The sequence below is a fragment of the Taurulus bubalis genome (assembly GCF_910589615.1).
Source record: "Taurulus bubalis genome assembly, chromosome: 10".
Taxonomy (NCBI): domain Eukaryota; kingdom Metazoa; phylum Chordata; class Actinopteri; order Perciformes; family Cottidae; genus Taurulus; species Taurulus bubalis.
Window position 1 is genome coordinate 10,260,236 of NC_136598.1, and position 17,372 is coordinate 10,277,607.

The window sequence follows — 17,372 nt, forward strand, 5'->3', positions numbered from 1 at the left end:
AAATACAGAATGCAGAACCCCAGTCCTCTGGTGTCCAGAGTTCTCCTGACCCGTTGCAGTGTGCTTTTTCAAATCAGATTATTTGAAAGATCTCTCATTTTCCCCTCCACTATTGTTATCATCTCTGATCTTAAAAATCATGTTTTTTTTGTGTTTCCCTTTTTAACAACTCACCAGCTGCTGTATTCCTCCTTATCAGATAATAAATCGTTTCAAAAATAGTTTTTGCTTCCAGCGTAAACTATGAGATAGCACACCTTTTTCACAGCAGCCTATCTTTTTTAAAGCAGTTTTCAACATTTCTTCCCCTGAGGGACCATTTTCCTCTGATAAAGTGAAAAATGTGTGGATCAATAAAAGTATGGTCTGGTTTTTGTGCCAAAGCTGATATTCTTGTTGTTTTCCTCCTCTCAGGTGCGTCTTGAGTGGCCCACAGACCTGGCAGTGAGTCCCATGGACAACTCCCTATACGTACTGGACAACAACGTAGTGCTCCAGATCTCAGAAAACCATCAAGTCCGTATTGTAGCGGGCCGGCCCATGCACTGCCAAGTGCCTGGCATTGACCATTTCCTCATGAGCAAAGTGGCTGTCCATGCCACCCTTGAGTCCGCCAATGCCCTGGCCGTGTCCCACAATGGTGTTCTGTACATTGCTGAGTCAGATGAAAAGAAAATAAACAGAGTCCGACAGGTGTCCACCAATGGAGAGATCTCCCTGGTTGCAGGTGCACCGAGTGGCTGTGACTGCAAGAATGACGCCAACTGTGATTGTTATTTTGGAGATGAAGGCTATGCTAAGGACGCTAAGCTGAATGCACCCTCTTCTCTGGCGGTGTGTCCGGACGGGGAGCTTTATATTGCGGATCTGGGAAACATTCGTATTCGCTTTGTGCGCAAAAACAAGCCCTACCTGAATCCCCTCAGCATGTACGAGGTGTCCTCTCCCATTCACGATGAACTCTACCTGTTCGACTCCAACGGCAGCCACATTTTCACTCAGAGTCTGACGACAGGAGACCACCTCTACAATCTGACCTACACGGGAGCAGGAGATCTGAGCAGCATCACTGATAAGAACAAAAACATAGTAAACATTCGTCGAGACACGACAGGAATGCCTCTGTGGCTGATGGTCCCCGATGGACAGACATTCTGGTTCACCATTGGCACCAACAATGCCCTAAAAACTGTTGCTGCCCAGGGTCAAGAACTAGCTGTGATGACCTACCATGGAAGCTCCGGACTCCTCGCAACTAAGACAAATGAAAATGGATGGACAACCTTCTTTGAGTAAGTAATATTAAGAAACATTAAAAGAAAACACCTATATTTTCATTACACCTAGAGCCTTAATGCAAGTTGTAGCTGATCATAGATTACTACTTTGGCCAAAAGAGAAACTAAATGTAAACATTACATGAACAGTCAGAGTTGCAAGGAAAGTTCAGTTTACTTATAAGTCCAAGCAAGTTCAATACCAAAAGATCAGTCAGTAAGGCAAACAAATCCCAAAAGGGGCCAGACAGATTCCTCAGGTCCAAGTAAAAGGCAAGCCGGGTCAGAAAAGGCAAATCCTATAAGATGGGCTAGGAAAGCCTGGGCAGGAACACACAAGACAATCAGGCAGGGACCAAGTGAAGGTGGACTGGTATAAATACTGAGGGACTAATTAGACAATGCGCTATCAAGAACCAGATCAAAACAAAGTAAGAGGAGGAATTTGTGGCTCTAAAATAGTTAGATATAACATACAGGTTGTCGTTTTAGGAATATCTGAACTGGAAACTACCTTTTTTTTAACGTGTTGACATCTATGTCACTTACAATACAAGACCTGTGGAAGTATGGGTGTAATCCTATTTGCTGTTATCATACCAAATAGGATTACTGGATGATATGTTACTGATCTGCACCCTTGCTTGTAGTGACAAACTGTTAGGAGTTGTTAGGTACAGGAACTAAACATATCTGCTGGCTGGCACATTTTACTCGTAAGTTTGCAACGAAGCCCCGGAAATATAAGCGTAACAAAATTGCCAGGGGCAATAATAGGGAACAATTGAAAACGATCCCATAGGCTCCAGCATTCGAGCTCAGGATTTCTTGGTCTTGTGACTTGTGTGGAGCAATCTGTCCCTTAGCTTAATATACTGTACCAAGGGACACTATGCTAACTGGGTGTCATTCCAAAAAAGTGTGATTAAACTGGTCACACATATGTTACACCTCGCTGGAGGAATATAACTCTGACACATAATCAGACGGTCTGTTTAATCTGAGTAGACATTTATCACCTGTGTTTGATTTGGTTGTCACCTGAGACGTTTGCATAGGGATTCCTCAAGGTGGAGGGAATTGCCTAAGGCTTCAACAAAGCCAGCAGGTGGCTGAAATTCTGAATTATTTCTCTTTTACTTCGTGCAAAATGGCTGCTGTTAATATGAGGTTTGAAAATAATCGTCCCTGGCTCGTAAAGAAAAGGCAGAGACGTTATTGCACCAGTGACACTCAAAGTTTTTTTTTTTTAAGATGAAATGGTCACAGGATTTTTAGGATGTCTCACCTATTCCTAAGAACATAGAAATATTTGCAACATTTTCAGGATGTATAAATTACACGTTATTTTTAATAACAGCACGCACATCATTCTAGAATCAGAGCTACTGTACAGTATGTACATGAAATGTCATGAATGGGACAAAGACAGAGTTTAAGCATGTAGTGCATACAGTAGGTTGCCGAAGGCCAGTTTTTACATTAACTGTGAAATAGAAAAAATAAAGTACAATATCCTCTCCGTCCAAAACACGATTGTTTATTTAGAACTATATTACAGTTAAAATGAAAATGTTCTTGTTTTTCTCTTTTACATTTAACAATGACTTAATATTTAGCTACGAGAAACCGTCCATGTTTCATTCAGGCCTAATAAAGAGTTTGTTTTTCTTCAATAATTAGCTTTAAAGGTCACTCCACCGTAATTTGCGATCATCTGAAATGAAAGGAAAATTAACCTCCATTTATCTCCGCTCAACAAAGTGCCCTTCCAAACATTTAAGCCATTTTAATTATTGTGTTCTTACGTCCTGTAGCCTATACATTGACATTTATTTCGGTGAACGCAAAAATAAAGGACTGACTTAAGATCAATAGACATCTGCTCCACTGTCTTACTGGTGTAACCCTTGACAGCCTCATTTGCTCTGACATTTACTGTATACACAGATGCTCCGCTGACCCCTTAATGTTTTTGTTGTAATGATAAGTGCCTATGCTTAAGGCTTGCTGTAAATCCATTAAATCCTGTGGCATTCTGAAGGATGCCTTATTCTTCTCTTGGCCTCTAATTAACAGGGCAGTAATGCATCTAGTCACTGGGTTCAAGCAAATGTTCCTAGGTTGATTCAATACATCAACAATAACAGCTAAATCATGTAAAACAACCGCTAATGAAGTTGAAGCAATCACATGGCTGTTGCCTTTACATCGTACGCACAGTCATCAGTCACATGTGTCCTGAAGTTCTCAGGCAGCAAGAGGCGGTGAACATAGCTCTGCACAAGGCCGAGGTTGGATATGCTGGAGGAGGACGCTGATATGATGTGTCCGGCCTATTGTTGGGCCCCAGCGTGAAAAGGTCATAGAGCTAGCGTGTGACACAGAGGTGATGCAATCCGAATGGACTCGTGCCCATCCAGGGGGAAAGCAGTCCTCTCTCCTTCTGCTGAGCACCCTGCCCCCGCATGCCCCTCGTGTCCAGAGAAAGCAAGCTAATAGGCGGCTGAGTTGAAGCAGGCCGGAGCCATTAGAGCTCGGCGGTGAAGCCAGAGGAATTCGCTCGAGCTCAAGGCCCTAATTGAGACAGAGAGTGTGGGTCAGTGATCAAGCCGGGGCACACAGCGTCACTCTAGAATGAGATTTTCAGTCTTGTGGACTCTTGTCTTTTGTGCAGGGGTGAAGCCAAACAGGGACTCTCTCTTCGTCCAATGAATTGAACAGTTAAAAGTGCAGATAATATGTAACTTCTTGCACTTTCACTGCAAAAGCGTTGATTGTACGACGACAAAACACAGGGAGAATATCCCACTGATAAAATACGAGCAGTATCAAAAGAAATCAAATGCTTCAGATATGAATTACTCTGATATTTAGTATTTCCTGAAGTGGGAGACTCGGGCTGAAATGCATCTCTGAATCCGTGTCACGTGTGCCGTTGTGATCAGATAGCGTTTATCTCTGGGAGATGATTTCTCTCCCACTCTTCCTTTCCATATTGGATATTTGAGATGGCAGCGCTGAGGAAATATCCGTAAACCAGCACCCGCCATCTCATTTATTAGAGGCTTTATTATGGCAAGCAGCAACATTGAGGAGGGCTTCCTGATCTGTATTCAGAGCGCAAATAAGAGTCTTCATTCTATCTAATGCACCGTTCACTCACTCCCATTCTGGAACACTGGCAATCTGAAAGATTTGAAATTGTTCTACGCTGATGTGCTTTCTGAGCAAAATGAAACAATCTGGCCACTCATGTTCCTGTCTGTGATAAACTGACTGATTCGTAGGCTAGGGAGCATCTCTCCAAGGTGTCGCACCTCAGCGCTCCTATTTCATAGACTGTATAATGAGATTAGGTGATATCACTAATCTTTTAAGCTAATAAGCAGGTTGTGCTCTCTCGTTTTAGCCATGACAGTTTTTCCTTGACAGTAGTTCTGGTTTTTTTTGGTTTTTTTCTATTTCCATGCTTCCATCTTGTGAAAGTTACTTACAAACTGAGAGTATCATGTATATTAATGTCACTTTTACATCCTATTGCAAAAGTTAGAAAAGTCCAAAGTTCTTCAACATCCATGGGTTTGCTGCTGTGTTTATCACACCAATACAGAAAAATTCTCTTACTAGCAATTACCGGCAGAACAGTATAATTAACAGTATAACAGTATAATTCATTATTGCAGTAAATCTGAGATGATTGAGCATTAGTCACATTTATGTACCTGCATGCATTTATGCATACCTGACCTGCATTCGTGCTTGTGACTCTATATTTTATACTATATTTTTTTTATTTTTTTTTGCTGTTTGTATAACAGTTCATGACATGCCCCTCTTCGCTTTCTTCGACTCTCATCAATGTATTTCCTTGTAGGTATGACAGTTACGGGCGTCTGACAAACGTCACTTACCCCACGGGGCGAGTGAGCAGTTACCGCACAGCCGCCGACAGCTCAGTCCGCATCCAGACAGAGGGCTCCAACAAAGAGGACATCACCATCACCACCAACCTGTCGGCCTCTGGCGCCTTCTACACACTCATGCAGGGTAGGTGTCTTTCTACTGTAGCTCTCAAGTGGAAAAGGTGAATTTGAATGTCCTGATAGAAACATGTTGTGACTGAGCCCCCTATTTGAAAATACTTTGTCCAAGCGATTGACTTATGTTCACAGTTTTGACATCAATTAATAATTTTATATCAGAATCACTAGCTTTTTGTTGGAGGGGTGAAGAGGTTTGCATGCCCTTCTGGTTCTGCAAGCTGTAGGGGCCCGTAGGTCCTCGTAGAATGACCCAAGACAAGCTAGTGTCAGGTAAGGGGCCAGACAATGAGCGATTCAGAGATCTTTATGTGCTTTGGTCACTTTGAGATGGACCCTCTTCGAGCCCACGATGCCTGGGATGGGAGCTTGCAGCCAAGCACCATCTGAGGCCGGGTTGGCTTCATCTTGGGGATCGGCAGTTCGATCACTGGTTCCGCTAGTCCATGTCAATGTGGCCTTGGGCAAGACACTTAACCCCAAATTGATCCTGCTGTGCCTACGGTGTATGAATGTGTACACTGAAAAAGTAGTATATAAAAGTAGAATAAGTCATTTTTACTCAGACAATTTTTAAGTTAAGTTTACTTACTAATAACAATGTTTTTTCATCCAAATTGGTCAAGTACATTTTACTTGAAAATTACTTACTGAGACATAACATTTACTCAGCCTTTGATAGTAATCTTATCTCAGCATTTGATAGTAATCTTTACTCACATTTGATAGTAATCTTTACTCAGCTTTTGATAGTAATCTTTACTCAGCATTTGGAGTGGCATTTACTTAAAAATAGCTAGGTAACAATTTCCACACATAAATTCTGAGTAGTGTTTACTCTGGAAATTGTCAAGTTAAGTTTACTTACTAGTAAGAATTGTCATTATCCAATATGTTCAAATACATTTTACTTGCAAATTTCTTCCTTAAACATAATGTACATCAATAGTATTTTTTACTCAGGCTACCTTTGCATCTAATTACAAAATCCCTGTAAACATAATTTAATATGTCATGCTTATAACTAGCTTTTCTTAACTGTTCATATTGAAAAATATTAAATCATATTTATATAATAAGTCATCCATCTACCACTATTCAAATATACATGTATATGCATTTATTAATCAGTAAAGCTTCCACAAAACATGAAACGGCTGCTTTTAAACTACAGCACCTTTATTTGTTAACACTTGGAAAGAGGTAACTGTTTACAGACATACACCAATACAACTTATATAGTCTGGAGATATATCTTCAGGACACCAAGCAACATTGAGAAAGAGCTTCTCTAACATTTTAAATGTGTGTTTCAACTTTGGTGGGCAAGTCAAGTTCATTGCAAAGATAAAGCAGAAGGCAAGCCTTTTCCACATTTTTACAGTCATCAAGCACTTATTTTCCCTCGATGTCCATCAGACACATGGACAGGGTGAAGCTTTCCTGGGCAAAAGATGAAAAAAAAACAACATGATCAAGATGATCCACCTTGTTGAAATCATTAATACAGTAGTCCTCCCAGTAAAATGTACTATTGAGCAACAACACAAACTAAAGCCTCCAAAATGACAATATATTTAAACCAATACCTCTGTGAAACAGCTTAGAAAAGATATAACGCTAAGACACACCCATGAAGACGTTAGCGTTACAGCTAATGTTACCTTCTCTGTGTGTGTGTGTGTGTGTGTGTGTGTGTGTGTGTGTGTGTGTGTGTGTGTGTGTGTGTGTGTGTGTGTGTGTGTGTGTGTGTGTGTGTGTGTGTGTGTTGGACATGCACATGAGAGAGTTCTCTGCACATAGCTCACTGCGCTAAAGTGGACCAAAAGCGTTGCCACAAAACGTAGTGGTTCTTCCACGTCTGTAAAGCAAGTTAACTAGCACCATAGCCTCACTTGCTAACCTAAACTGACCCGGTCACGTTCCTGTTAGCGTTAAGTATTCAGTGCTCAAACACTGGTTTTCACTGATGAGTAAATAAGAATGTAAAGGGTTAATTAAACATACAACCTACCCCAGTGGCTCCCGTCCATGAATTTGCTCTTGACTGGTTAAACTCGACCATCCTTTCCCAAGTTCTTCTGTTGTCGTTTCGCTGAGTGACGTCACCCCACAAGGTTGCCAGTAGGGCTGTGCAGTATAGTGTGTCATACCAGTACATGCCGTAACAACAGTTGTCGCTCTTCAGAAGGAAGCAAAATTTATTTTTCTCAGCTCTCCACTGCACTCCGGTGCGGCTGGTCGGAGCTAGTTGTATTACTTGTATTGAGACTGGACTGAGTCATGGCTTCTAACTTTATAACAACAATTAATAACCCACAACTAACGCTCAACTAACAGGGTAAAACATCACGATACAACAGTTTGTGACACATAAACAATTTGTAACATTTGTAATAATTGTACATTTATTAAATTGCACCGCCAAACTGCATGCTGGGTACTTTTACTGCCCACATTCACAGAAACTCCATGCAGGAAGAGACAGACCCTTCCGGTCTGTCTCTTCCTGCGGCAGAGTTTCCCTGGGCCATAAGTCCCTCCATGTTTAGTTTCCTAACACCAAATGTACCAACTTCACCACTCGCAACAGCTTTTCAGTTGGCCAGTGGTCCTTTTCGGCGTCAATGAATGAATGTTTTTATTAAAGGAAAATCCGTGATATGCTGTAAAACCGCCAGAATCGTACAAAATACCATGATATGAATGTTTGGCCATACCACCCAGCCCTAGTTGCCAGGTTTACTTGTATCCCCCAAGTAAATTTTACTTCGTTGTGTCAGGTTGTACAGTCACTCCAGTAGTTTAGTTAATATTACTTGGTGTGAATGATCACATTTACTTATCAAAATAAGGATTCATAATTACTAACAAACACAAAGTAACACAGTAAATAAAAGGTGACCTTTTAAAGTAAAAGGACTGAAATAATAATGTATTGTAGAATTTACACATATAATCAAGGTAATAATTACATGGCCAAATTTTTTTTCCAGTGTATGAATGTTAGCTACCTGGTGAGCAGGTGGCCCCTTATCCACTGCCATCAGTGTGAATGGGTGTGAATGGGTGAATGATGTCATGTAATGTTAAAGCACTTTGAGTGTTCGGAAGACTAGAAGCGCTGTATACATACAGGTCCATTTACCACTTGAAGGGGTCATGTGGGCTGCTGCCAAGTGAGCTAACCAAAGGTAGTTCCAATTAAAACAGCTGGTCGTGACGTTTGTGGTTTATCTAACCAGGACATTGTGTCTGACGTTTTCAAATACATTTTTCAGTGCGTTAAATGGCACAAACAAAATTCCATTGACCACTATCTTAATGTTCTGAGGTGGAGTCAGACATTTCGGGTACAGATATCTCAAAAGCTAGGTGAATGGTTATACCTAGGGCAGGAGTGTCAAACATATGGCCCGCGGGCCGGAGCCGGCCCGCCAGGGGGTCCAGTCTGGCCCGCAGGATAATTGCAACAACATTTAATGTTCACAGCTAGAAGCTGAAGGAGCAGCGGACCGAGCTACTTATGTCTCATGTTAACTCATTTGACTCAGGGTGTGCAAAAAATGACATCGCCAAAAGGCATACTGGGTAAATGGCACCGCCCACACAGGAAGACTTTTCTTGTGAAGGAAGAAGTCTTTTCCTGTGCAGCACAGTGGGCGGGCTTTACCCATCATGCCTTTTGGCGATGTCATGTCTTGCACACCCTGAGTCAACTTATATCCGTGAGACATAAGTAGCTCAGACCGCTGTACACGTATCTGTGACTGTAAACATTAAATGTTGCTGCCGGCTGAAGAATGACAATAGTTGTTACGGCTGCGCATGCGCCACTAGTATCAAGGTATTCCCCTGGGTCCTAAATCCCTCCAGGTTAGCACCCTATGTACCAATCAAAACAGCTGCTGGCCAGTTGCGAGTGGTGAATAAGATGGCGGTGGCGGTCCTTTTCGACATCAATAAATTAATGTGTTTATTTGGAAAAAAAATGCCGTGATATACCGTGAAACTGCCAGAATCTTACAAAATACCGTGATATGAATTTTTGGCCATACCGCCCAGCCCTAGGGCACGCTATACATTGACCCAGAGTCAGAATTCATTAGACCACTGACATTACTATAAATATTGCTCAACTGCGAGGGAATCTGCAGAGGAGAGCCCAGGCAGGTAAACAGTGGGCTGATGTCTGAATTTTTGGTCTTTATGTTTCTAGTTTATTGTAAAAATACCTTAAAATATGGTTTATCATCCAAAAACCTTCACCAATGATTTAAACATAGAGAAATATTGTCATTATGTATGCGTTAATATGCTGTGATTTTACTGGTCCGGCCCACTTGAGATCAAATTGGGCAGCATGCGGCCCCTTCACTAACATGAGTTTGACACCCCTGATCTAGGGGTTAATAAATTAGTTAGTAATGCCTTGTGAAATTGAGGCGAGCTGACCTTTAAATACAGATGTAACGTCTCAATAATGATCAATTACAGAGCTTACCCACTGCAGTATTTGTTGCACCTCTGTTGTTTTAATCAAATGTGATGGGCAACTCCCATTTGCCAGAATGGAAACACATATTGACTTTCTGTCATGAAACACAATTCATAACGCACAAGGCCCATATACGAGATTCTCCAGATTTAGGGAATGTAGTGAGAGAGACACACTTGTGTGGCTTATTTCATCTGATTTGTCTCACACGCTTCAGCAATCTGACATCCTGTTTTGTACCTGACCAATTGCTTCATGGATTACCCGTTAATAACATGAACTTTAAGACCTCAGTGTTTAAAAGACTGCCACACACACACACACACACACACACACACACACACACACACACACTTCCCCCCCCTCTAACATTTGATTCAGATTTGAAGGTGTACTCCAGCCCATGGCCTATACTGAGTCCTGAAACGGAAGATGACAGTCTCTGGTTTCTCACCGTTGCTCGATGGACTGGTCACCTACGTTGTGACCTTGTCTCAGACATCTGCCGGTGAGAAGAGCGGCGCCAGGAACTCTGCTGTTAATTAATTCACTATTGTCTGCTTTGTGAGCTCGCAAGTGGGTGATCACATAACACATGAATGCACGGCCTTCAAGATTCCTTTCTGGTCATCTGGCTGTGTCCTCTTCTGGGCGAGCTTCCGCACACCTCAGGGCTGGTAGTCATGTTGTCATTATGGAGCTGAGAAATGTAAGATTCAAGGAAGCTTCTTTGTAATTGTCACTCTAATCAGGTGTCGAGTCATCGGCCATTATTCTGTTGTATTAATTAACTAGGCTCATTGTGTTTTATTCTTCGACAAAGACACCATTAGTTGTTATTGATAAGTAAAAATAGTGAGCCTCATCGTGATGGTCAGGTGTGCTGGTCCATTATTGGTTCTGTGTCATGCAGCCTACAGCCCCCTTAAATGTGAGTGCAAGACAGATCGCTCCCCTGCTGAACTGTATGAGGGTGTGATTTGTGAGGGGAAAAGAAATCAGAGGGGGTTGAAAGGTTTTTATTCCTAAAAATAAATCCTGAACCACAGCGGGCCTTCTTTCTAGACAATGATGCCCGTCAGGCAATATCTCACAGCTGTTAAAGTAACATTCATAGAACAATTGTGATCTTAAGTAAAACAATTTTATAACTTGAACCAGTGGTGCAACGGATCATAAAACTCACGGTTCGGATTGTTTCACGGATCAGAGTCACGGATCGGATCAGCACAAAAGAGAAAAAGGTAGCAAATATAACCTTGAGAGAGCCTTGATCACTTTCTTTTTGCCGCCGATATTAATTGATCATCAATTATTAATGATATTGGCAGATACAGATTCCTTTGTTGTTGGATTGTAGCAGCTGGTCTACAAGGCTCCTAACTATACAGACTCTGAAGTCAGTGTAAACCATCAAAAATGTAAATGTTACCCTTTTACTTTTTTAGCGTAAATTAGTGGCGGTGTGTTCTTTATAAAAACACACAATTTGACTGATAAGGAAATAAAAGATGGTATTTTTATTGATTAAAACAAATATTGTCATCAGTAGTTTTAATGATGTATTATAATCTGCTTAGAGGTATAGCTCATAATTCATCTATATATCTATGGATCGATCGTTACACCACTAACTTGAACTCAACCACTGCATTGCAGGAATATTTTAAAAATATTTGTTTCAATTGAATCTATCTATCTATTTTAACTCTCTTTCCTTGTCCTTTGCAGACTCATAGGGGATGTGAGCATATACAACAAAACTAAAGGCTACATGCTAATTTAACCTGACAGACAGTTTATAATCCCCCTTTTCAGTATCCTGGATAGGGCCACTTGGCCAGGCGTGCCAAAACACTTAATTATAAACTTCAATATTCAATACAAACAAGGCAAAATGCCTCAACATGAAAATAAATAAGCTACAGTATATGCCTGTTTGTCAGAATAGGAAAACGGTCTTTGATGACAGATCTGTGTCATTTTTTTCTGATTTCCTGTGGCGGGGTCATCTGCTGCGTGCCGCCCCTCTATTACCCACAACTCTGCAAACGTCTGGGCGGGGAAGGATCAACCCCTGGTCTATTAACAGAGATGAACAGCATTCTGTTGACAGCATGGAGACGTTCATCACATGGCTTAGATGGGGTGTCATCGCTAATGTCACAAAAGAGCGAGGGGCTGACACTGAAAGTCCATTTGTGATGCTGTTGTTGTTCGCACTATAAACAGTTGCAGGGTTTTTCTTATTATCTTAGGTATTTTATATGGTATTTTGCTGAAGTAGCATTAATCGGGGGAGTTGTAAATTTTGTCCCCACCAGGTATAAAAATAATTCAGCAGAGGTAGGGATATATAGACCAGAGGGCGGGGGAGGGTGCCCCCCGGCAAATCCCACCCCAACTGTATGCACACATTTGCGTAAACTGCCTAATTCACCAGTATTTTCAGCTTTATCTGGTCTCATTGGCCTCTTTTTGGTAGGGCCAGCCCCCCGAGGCCTCTGGGCAACCCCTGAAGTGTCTGTATGATGGAAAGAGGTAAGGGCCAGTGCAAGGTCAGCCCTGCCTCCTCTGCCCATATCTCTTGTCTCAGCAGCACAGCACGTCCTGTGCAAAAGAAAAAGAACACAAAACCCAATCTTCTCATGATATGTTTATTGTATTGTTTGCTGTGCAAAGAAAATTATTTGTCACAGTAATTTTAAAGTGACATGTCAACACGAGGAAATTACAGTGTATGTTCTGATTCTTCTTTTTTTCTCTCCTTTAAATGAAGTCAACTAATTAACGTAGTGTTTAACAAGCCATTTATTTTCCACTGTTCTTAATGAGAATAATATTCATCCTGGTCCCTGTCAGTCTACTGACAGGAGGCAAGAAGGAGACGCTCTATGATGAATGTACATGAGATGCTCGGTGGAAACATTAGTCACTGGTCTGGAGCTGGAACACAGGCTGTTGTCACCTAGGGACCGTAATAGACAGGCTCAGATTTATCCCTCGTGTGTGTGTGTGTGTGTGTGTGTGTGTGTGTGTGTGTGTGTGTGTGTGTGTGTGTGTGTGTGTGTGCCAGTGCCACAGGCAAGCTAGCAGCTTTGATAGTTTTCATTTCTCCATATCCTCGAGGCTGCTGCAACAGCTGTAAAACTTTACTTTACTGGCGCTGTGAAACCTCTCACTATTGATCTTTGTTGTCACCGACATTATCGCAGGGGTTCAGTTAAATACTGCTGCTAAAGGCTTTCTTTTTGCTGAGCAGCCATTTTAGGTCATTAAGTTTGTGTCTCACTGAGTTGAATATTAGATGTAGTCCTCTTGCATCAGCTACCAGGAGCTCTGCTGTTGTTTGTTGATTGTTTCTCTTCTTCTAATCCTTAATCCTAATCATGAACGCCCCCCTTCTACATCCCCAGAACAAGTTCGGAACAGCTATTTCATCGGTCTGGATGGCTCGCTGCGGCTGGTGTTGGCCAACGGCATGGAGGTGTCCCTGCACACTGAGCCCCACTCTCTGGCCGGCACAGTCAACCCAACGGTCAGCAAGAGGAACGTAACCCTGGCCATCGACAATGGCCTCAACCTGGTGGAGTGGAGACAGAGGAAGGAGCAAGCCCGTGGCCAGGTCACTGTGTACGGGCGAAGATTAAGGGTAAGCACGCCGCCTTGCTAAAAGCAACCTGTGGTCACACACACACACACTTAAAAAGGACACTTAGGAGTGAGGAAAATGTCTATCTCGCTCAAAATGGCTTTGACTTTCAGCTCCCTAGTCGACATGACCCCACTCAGGGTGCAATCTAGCCTCAACTTGAGGACCTCTGCTTTCCTCAGTCTGAGTCTTAAGTGTAGGCTAACAGACACTGGAAGACAGTTAGAGTTAGCGTTACATTCACACAAATATTAGCACTGTATCAAATTGTGTGTCACCGTGTCCAGTAAAAAAAAAAATATTGACTGGACCACTCCATTGCAGGGTTAGAAATAAAAATGAACCTGGCTGAAAATGCTGCTATAGTTTATCTTCAATTGAGTTTTATTGAATTTTGATAAGAAAAGTCTGCAAAATGCTTGGTGGTTCAAATCAAAATTCAGAGAGGTAAATGATCTCAGCAAGCTAACTATGCAATGCTGATACAGTTAGACACATAGAATATCAACAGGTCACTTTTCATAATGGGATTAACACCCCAATATTTGACTATCTTGAACGACCCACTGGAAATTATCATTGACATGAGGAGCACCTTTGAAATGCATCCTAATAGATTAGCTTGAATTTAGTTTTTTATAATCTTTGTGCAGCATATATAAACTTTTGTTTTCCACGTTATCTGGGCGGCGACACAGCTAATGGGGAAGTGCCACTTTGTCTGTCATTGGCTGTTCATTTAATGGCCCCGTCGTCCCTCTGGAAGTGAAAGCGTCTAATGTATGTTACAGACAATGGCCTCAGGGGTGAGATAGGAAATGGGAGCAGCCTAATGGCAAGAACAGAGGGGATGAGCAGAGCTGGAATCATTGAGCGACCTTGAGTGGCATGTCAAGTGATATTACGTGGGTGGCTGGATGAGTGTGGCAGTGGGAGGGAGGGTGAGCGGAAGAGAGGATGGGTTGAGTCTTTTCAGATCTTTTGTTGTGCTAGGACTGAGCGATTGGCTTGTTGCTGTCTGTGTTCCAGTTTGTGTCGCTGACCGTATTTGTCACACCGTTGAACTACACGTGCATGTGTTTGTTGTATTGTGCCTTTCATGTCTCAAGGCGAAATGGATCAATGATTGTCCCCTCCACAACGTCACATGCTCACCCCCTCCCAGCCACCGACAACATTTATGATTTATGTTGCAGAGGCACCGTAGCGCTGTTTCTATCCATGGAAACAAACCCTTCACTCAGATTGAGCAGTTTGCAAATCTACATTAATGGGAGAACCCTTGTGGCTGCCACTCGGCCATAGCAAGAAACACCAACCACTTCAATGTGGAATTAAAAATGGAGACAATGCTGGTATCTGTGTATTAACATTGCAGTCTCATCATGGTGTCTTATAATGTTGGGCTGGTTGTTCCAAAGAGATGCCAGCTTGAAACAAATTAAAAGATAGAATGTGTTTCCTTTTTATTGCAATGTGAGAACAAACAATAACTGATGTTTTTTTAAATTAAACACGAGAACCGATGAAAAGCTTTTCCACTCGCGAAACCGATTCATTTTGTCATTTGACACAAAAGCCTTTGATATTGATTGAGAGCTCAGATGTTGCTACCATGATTTATGCTGAAGACCGTTTACATTGTAACATTGTAGGTTTAATGCACTGTAAAAGTCTCTATTCTGTTTCTACTTTCTTTGACAATTTCCTTTTAGAGGCAATGTCCAATTTACAATAATTCCTCTTGAGTGGTTTTCCATTCTCATGGGATCTCGGGATCTCTGCTGTAAGAGCTTTTTTCCACCCTGTTGAGTTTTTGGTGAAACAGATCTTGGCACGAATATCTTTCTCTGTTTTTTCTACTTTATATCCTGTTGGAGGCAATCTGAATATAATCTTTTTGGACAGACAGCAAGTATCTGCTGCATAGTCTTTGATATCTTTACCTTATCTATCAGAATCCTGTCAGTTTAACAAATTACTCTCAATGCTGTAGTAATTTTCCATCCGCCGGTCCAGTCTGACTCATGTGAAAGTAAAAGAGAAGATTACAAATGTAGACCCCCCTCCTGCTCTTATTCGTAAATCCATCCTAGGAGGCTTGGGACTCAAATTGCTTGTGCTTGCTTGTGCTTTTAGTGTAAAGTAATCCTCTCAATTAGGTATCAATGACATTAATTGCTTCTGGTATAATTGTCCCTTCACAGATGGGAGACACAAGCATGCCTTTCTCAATGTGTGATTGTAAAAAAGGACCTGCTCTGTGGCATTGGTCTGGAAAGTAGCCAGAAGCAGCTTTATCAGCTAAGATGTTTTTAAGCTTTGCCAAGATTTGTACCGGAACCGTATAGCACATCTAAAGAAAAACTGTGTACATCAAGAAAAAAAAGACATGTTAGATAATACAGAATCGGAGGGGTCATTTGAATTATTGCCAGAAACCTCTATGACCGCATCTTCCAGATGGTGTTTAAAATGGTACTTTCATCCTAAGACCCTGGTTTGATTTCTTCTTCCTACGGAGCTTCTGCTAACAGAGGCTATTGACTGAGAAACGTGGCATGTTTGAGGATCTCTTTGGCTGCAGCACAGTAGCTGCCTCCTATATCAGCTTGGCAGCGGGTTCGTCACCGTGCTGACCTGGACATGGTCTTCAGGATTACACTCTTCACAGTGGTGTTTTTCCGCTCTGATCACAGTGAAGCCGAAGGGTCACCATGTGCAGCCTCACATATTCAAAAGTGTCATTTGAACAATATTCTCAGTCACACGGGAGAAGAATTGATTTTGTTCTCCTCTTTTCCAATTTACGGAAATGGCTAAATAAAATGAGTCATCTGCGCCTGGTAATTCTTTTCAGTAAGCAGTGAAAATGAATTTAATGATCAATGTGTCTCTAATGTTTCTTGCATGAATAGGCATACTCCCACTTAGACTCCACAGAATTTTTGCACAAACAAAGAAATATGGTAATTCTTATAATTTCATCACTTCAATGGCTCCTGCAGTCCTGAGATACAGCTCCTCTGTTGTAATTAACAGCTGTGAAAAGAAGAATATAAAATAATCACTTTGTGATTAAAGCCCTCCTCATAAGGTCCCACCTCAAAAGAGCAATGCACACCAATTCCTCTCAATCGTTTCAAACTTCCCAACATGTTTATTTCCTCTTGGTTGAGCTGCTTTGGTCAAATGAAATGTGTACAACTCCCTGCCTCCTCTCCTATAGGTTCACAACAGGAACTTGCTGTCATTGGACTTCGATCGAATCACCAGGACTGAAAAGGTCTATGACGACCACAGGAAGTTCACGTTACGGATCCACTACGACCACGCCGGGCGGCCCACTCTGTGGGCGCCGAGCAGTCGTCTGAATGGAGTCAACGTCACGTATTCTGCTGGAGGGCACGTGGCAGGCATCCAGAGAGGTACCATGTCTGTTCGCATGGAGTATGACCAGAATGGAAGAATCTCCTCCCAGATATTCGCTGATGGAAAATCGTGGAGCTACACTTACCTTGAGAAGGTACGAATCGTTGTTGTTGCAATGTTGATTAAATGGTTTCATAGATAAAAATGCAATGTAAGATGCATGTTACACAGATACATTCTGGAGGTATGTCCGTGTAAGAACCTCGACGGGAGATTTTAGACTGGAGTTAAAAGTTAACTTGAAAAACTCCAGCAGTGTTTGTGCTGCATTATCAGGCTCCAGCGCAGATATCAGCAGAAATGTAATTAAAACCTGTCTGGTGCACCGCAGACGTTATACTTTGTAACCACAGTCTGACAGCAAAGTTCAAGCTGAAATAACTCAGATGAGGGAACAGAGTGAAATGTCACTTTCTACCCACTAATTGAAGGATAGATTGTTGGGGAGAAGGTGAATAGCTGCAGTTCTC

The 17,372-nt window shown here is 41.9% G+C and overlaps 1 protein-coding gene across 2 annotated transcripts in view; it reads left to right on the forward strand.

Annotated features, from left to right (window-relative positions):
• Positions 1–17,372, forward strand: part of tenm4 (teneurin transmembrane protein 4) — a gene marked incomplete at both ends in the record, with an annotated part of 114,690 nt that overhangs the window by 88,623 nt on the left and 8,695 nt on the right. For both annotated transcript variants that reach the window (XM_079225075.1, XM_079225076.1), the window contains 4 exons: positions 415–1,292; positions 5,155–5,327; positions 13,235–13,470; positions 16,700–16,996. In XM_079225075.1, the coding sequence (XP_079081201.1) occupies positions 415–1,292; positions 5,155–5,327; positions 13,235–13,470; positions 16,700–16,996 (1,584 nt within the window). The remainder of the gene's footprint in view (positions 1–414; positions 1,293–5,154; positions 5,328–13,234; positions 13,471–16,699; positions 16,997–17,372) is intronic.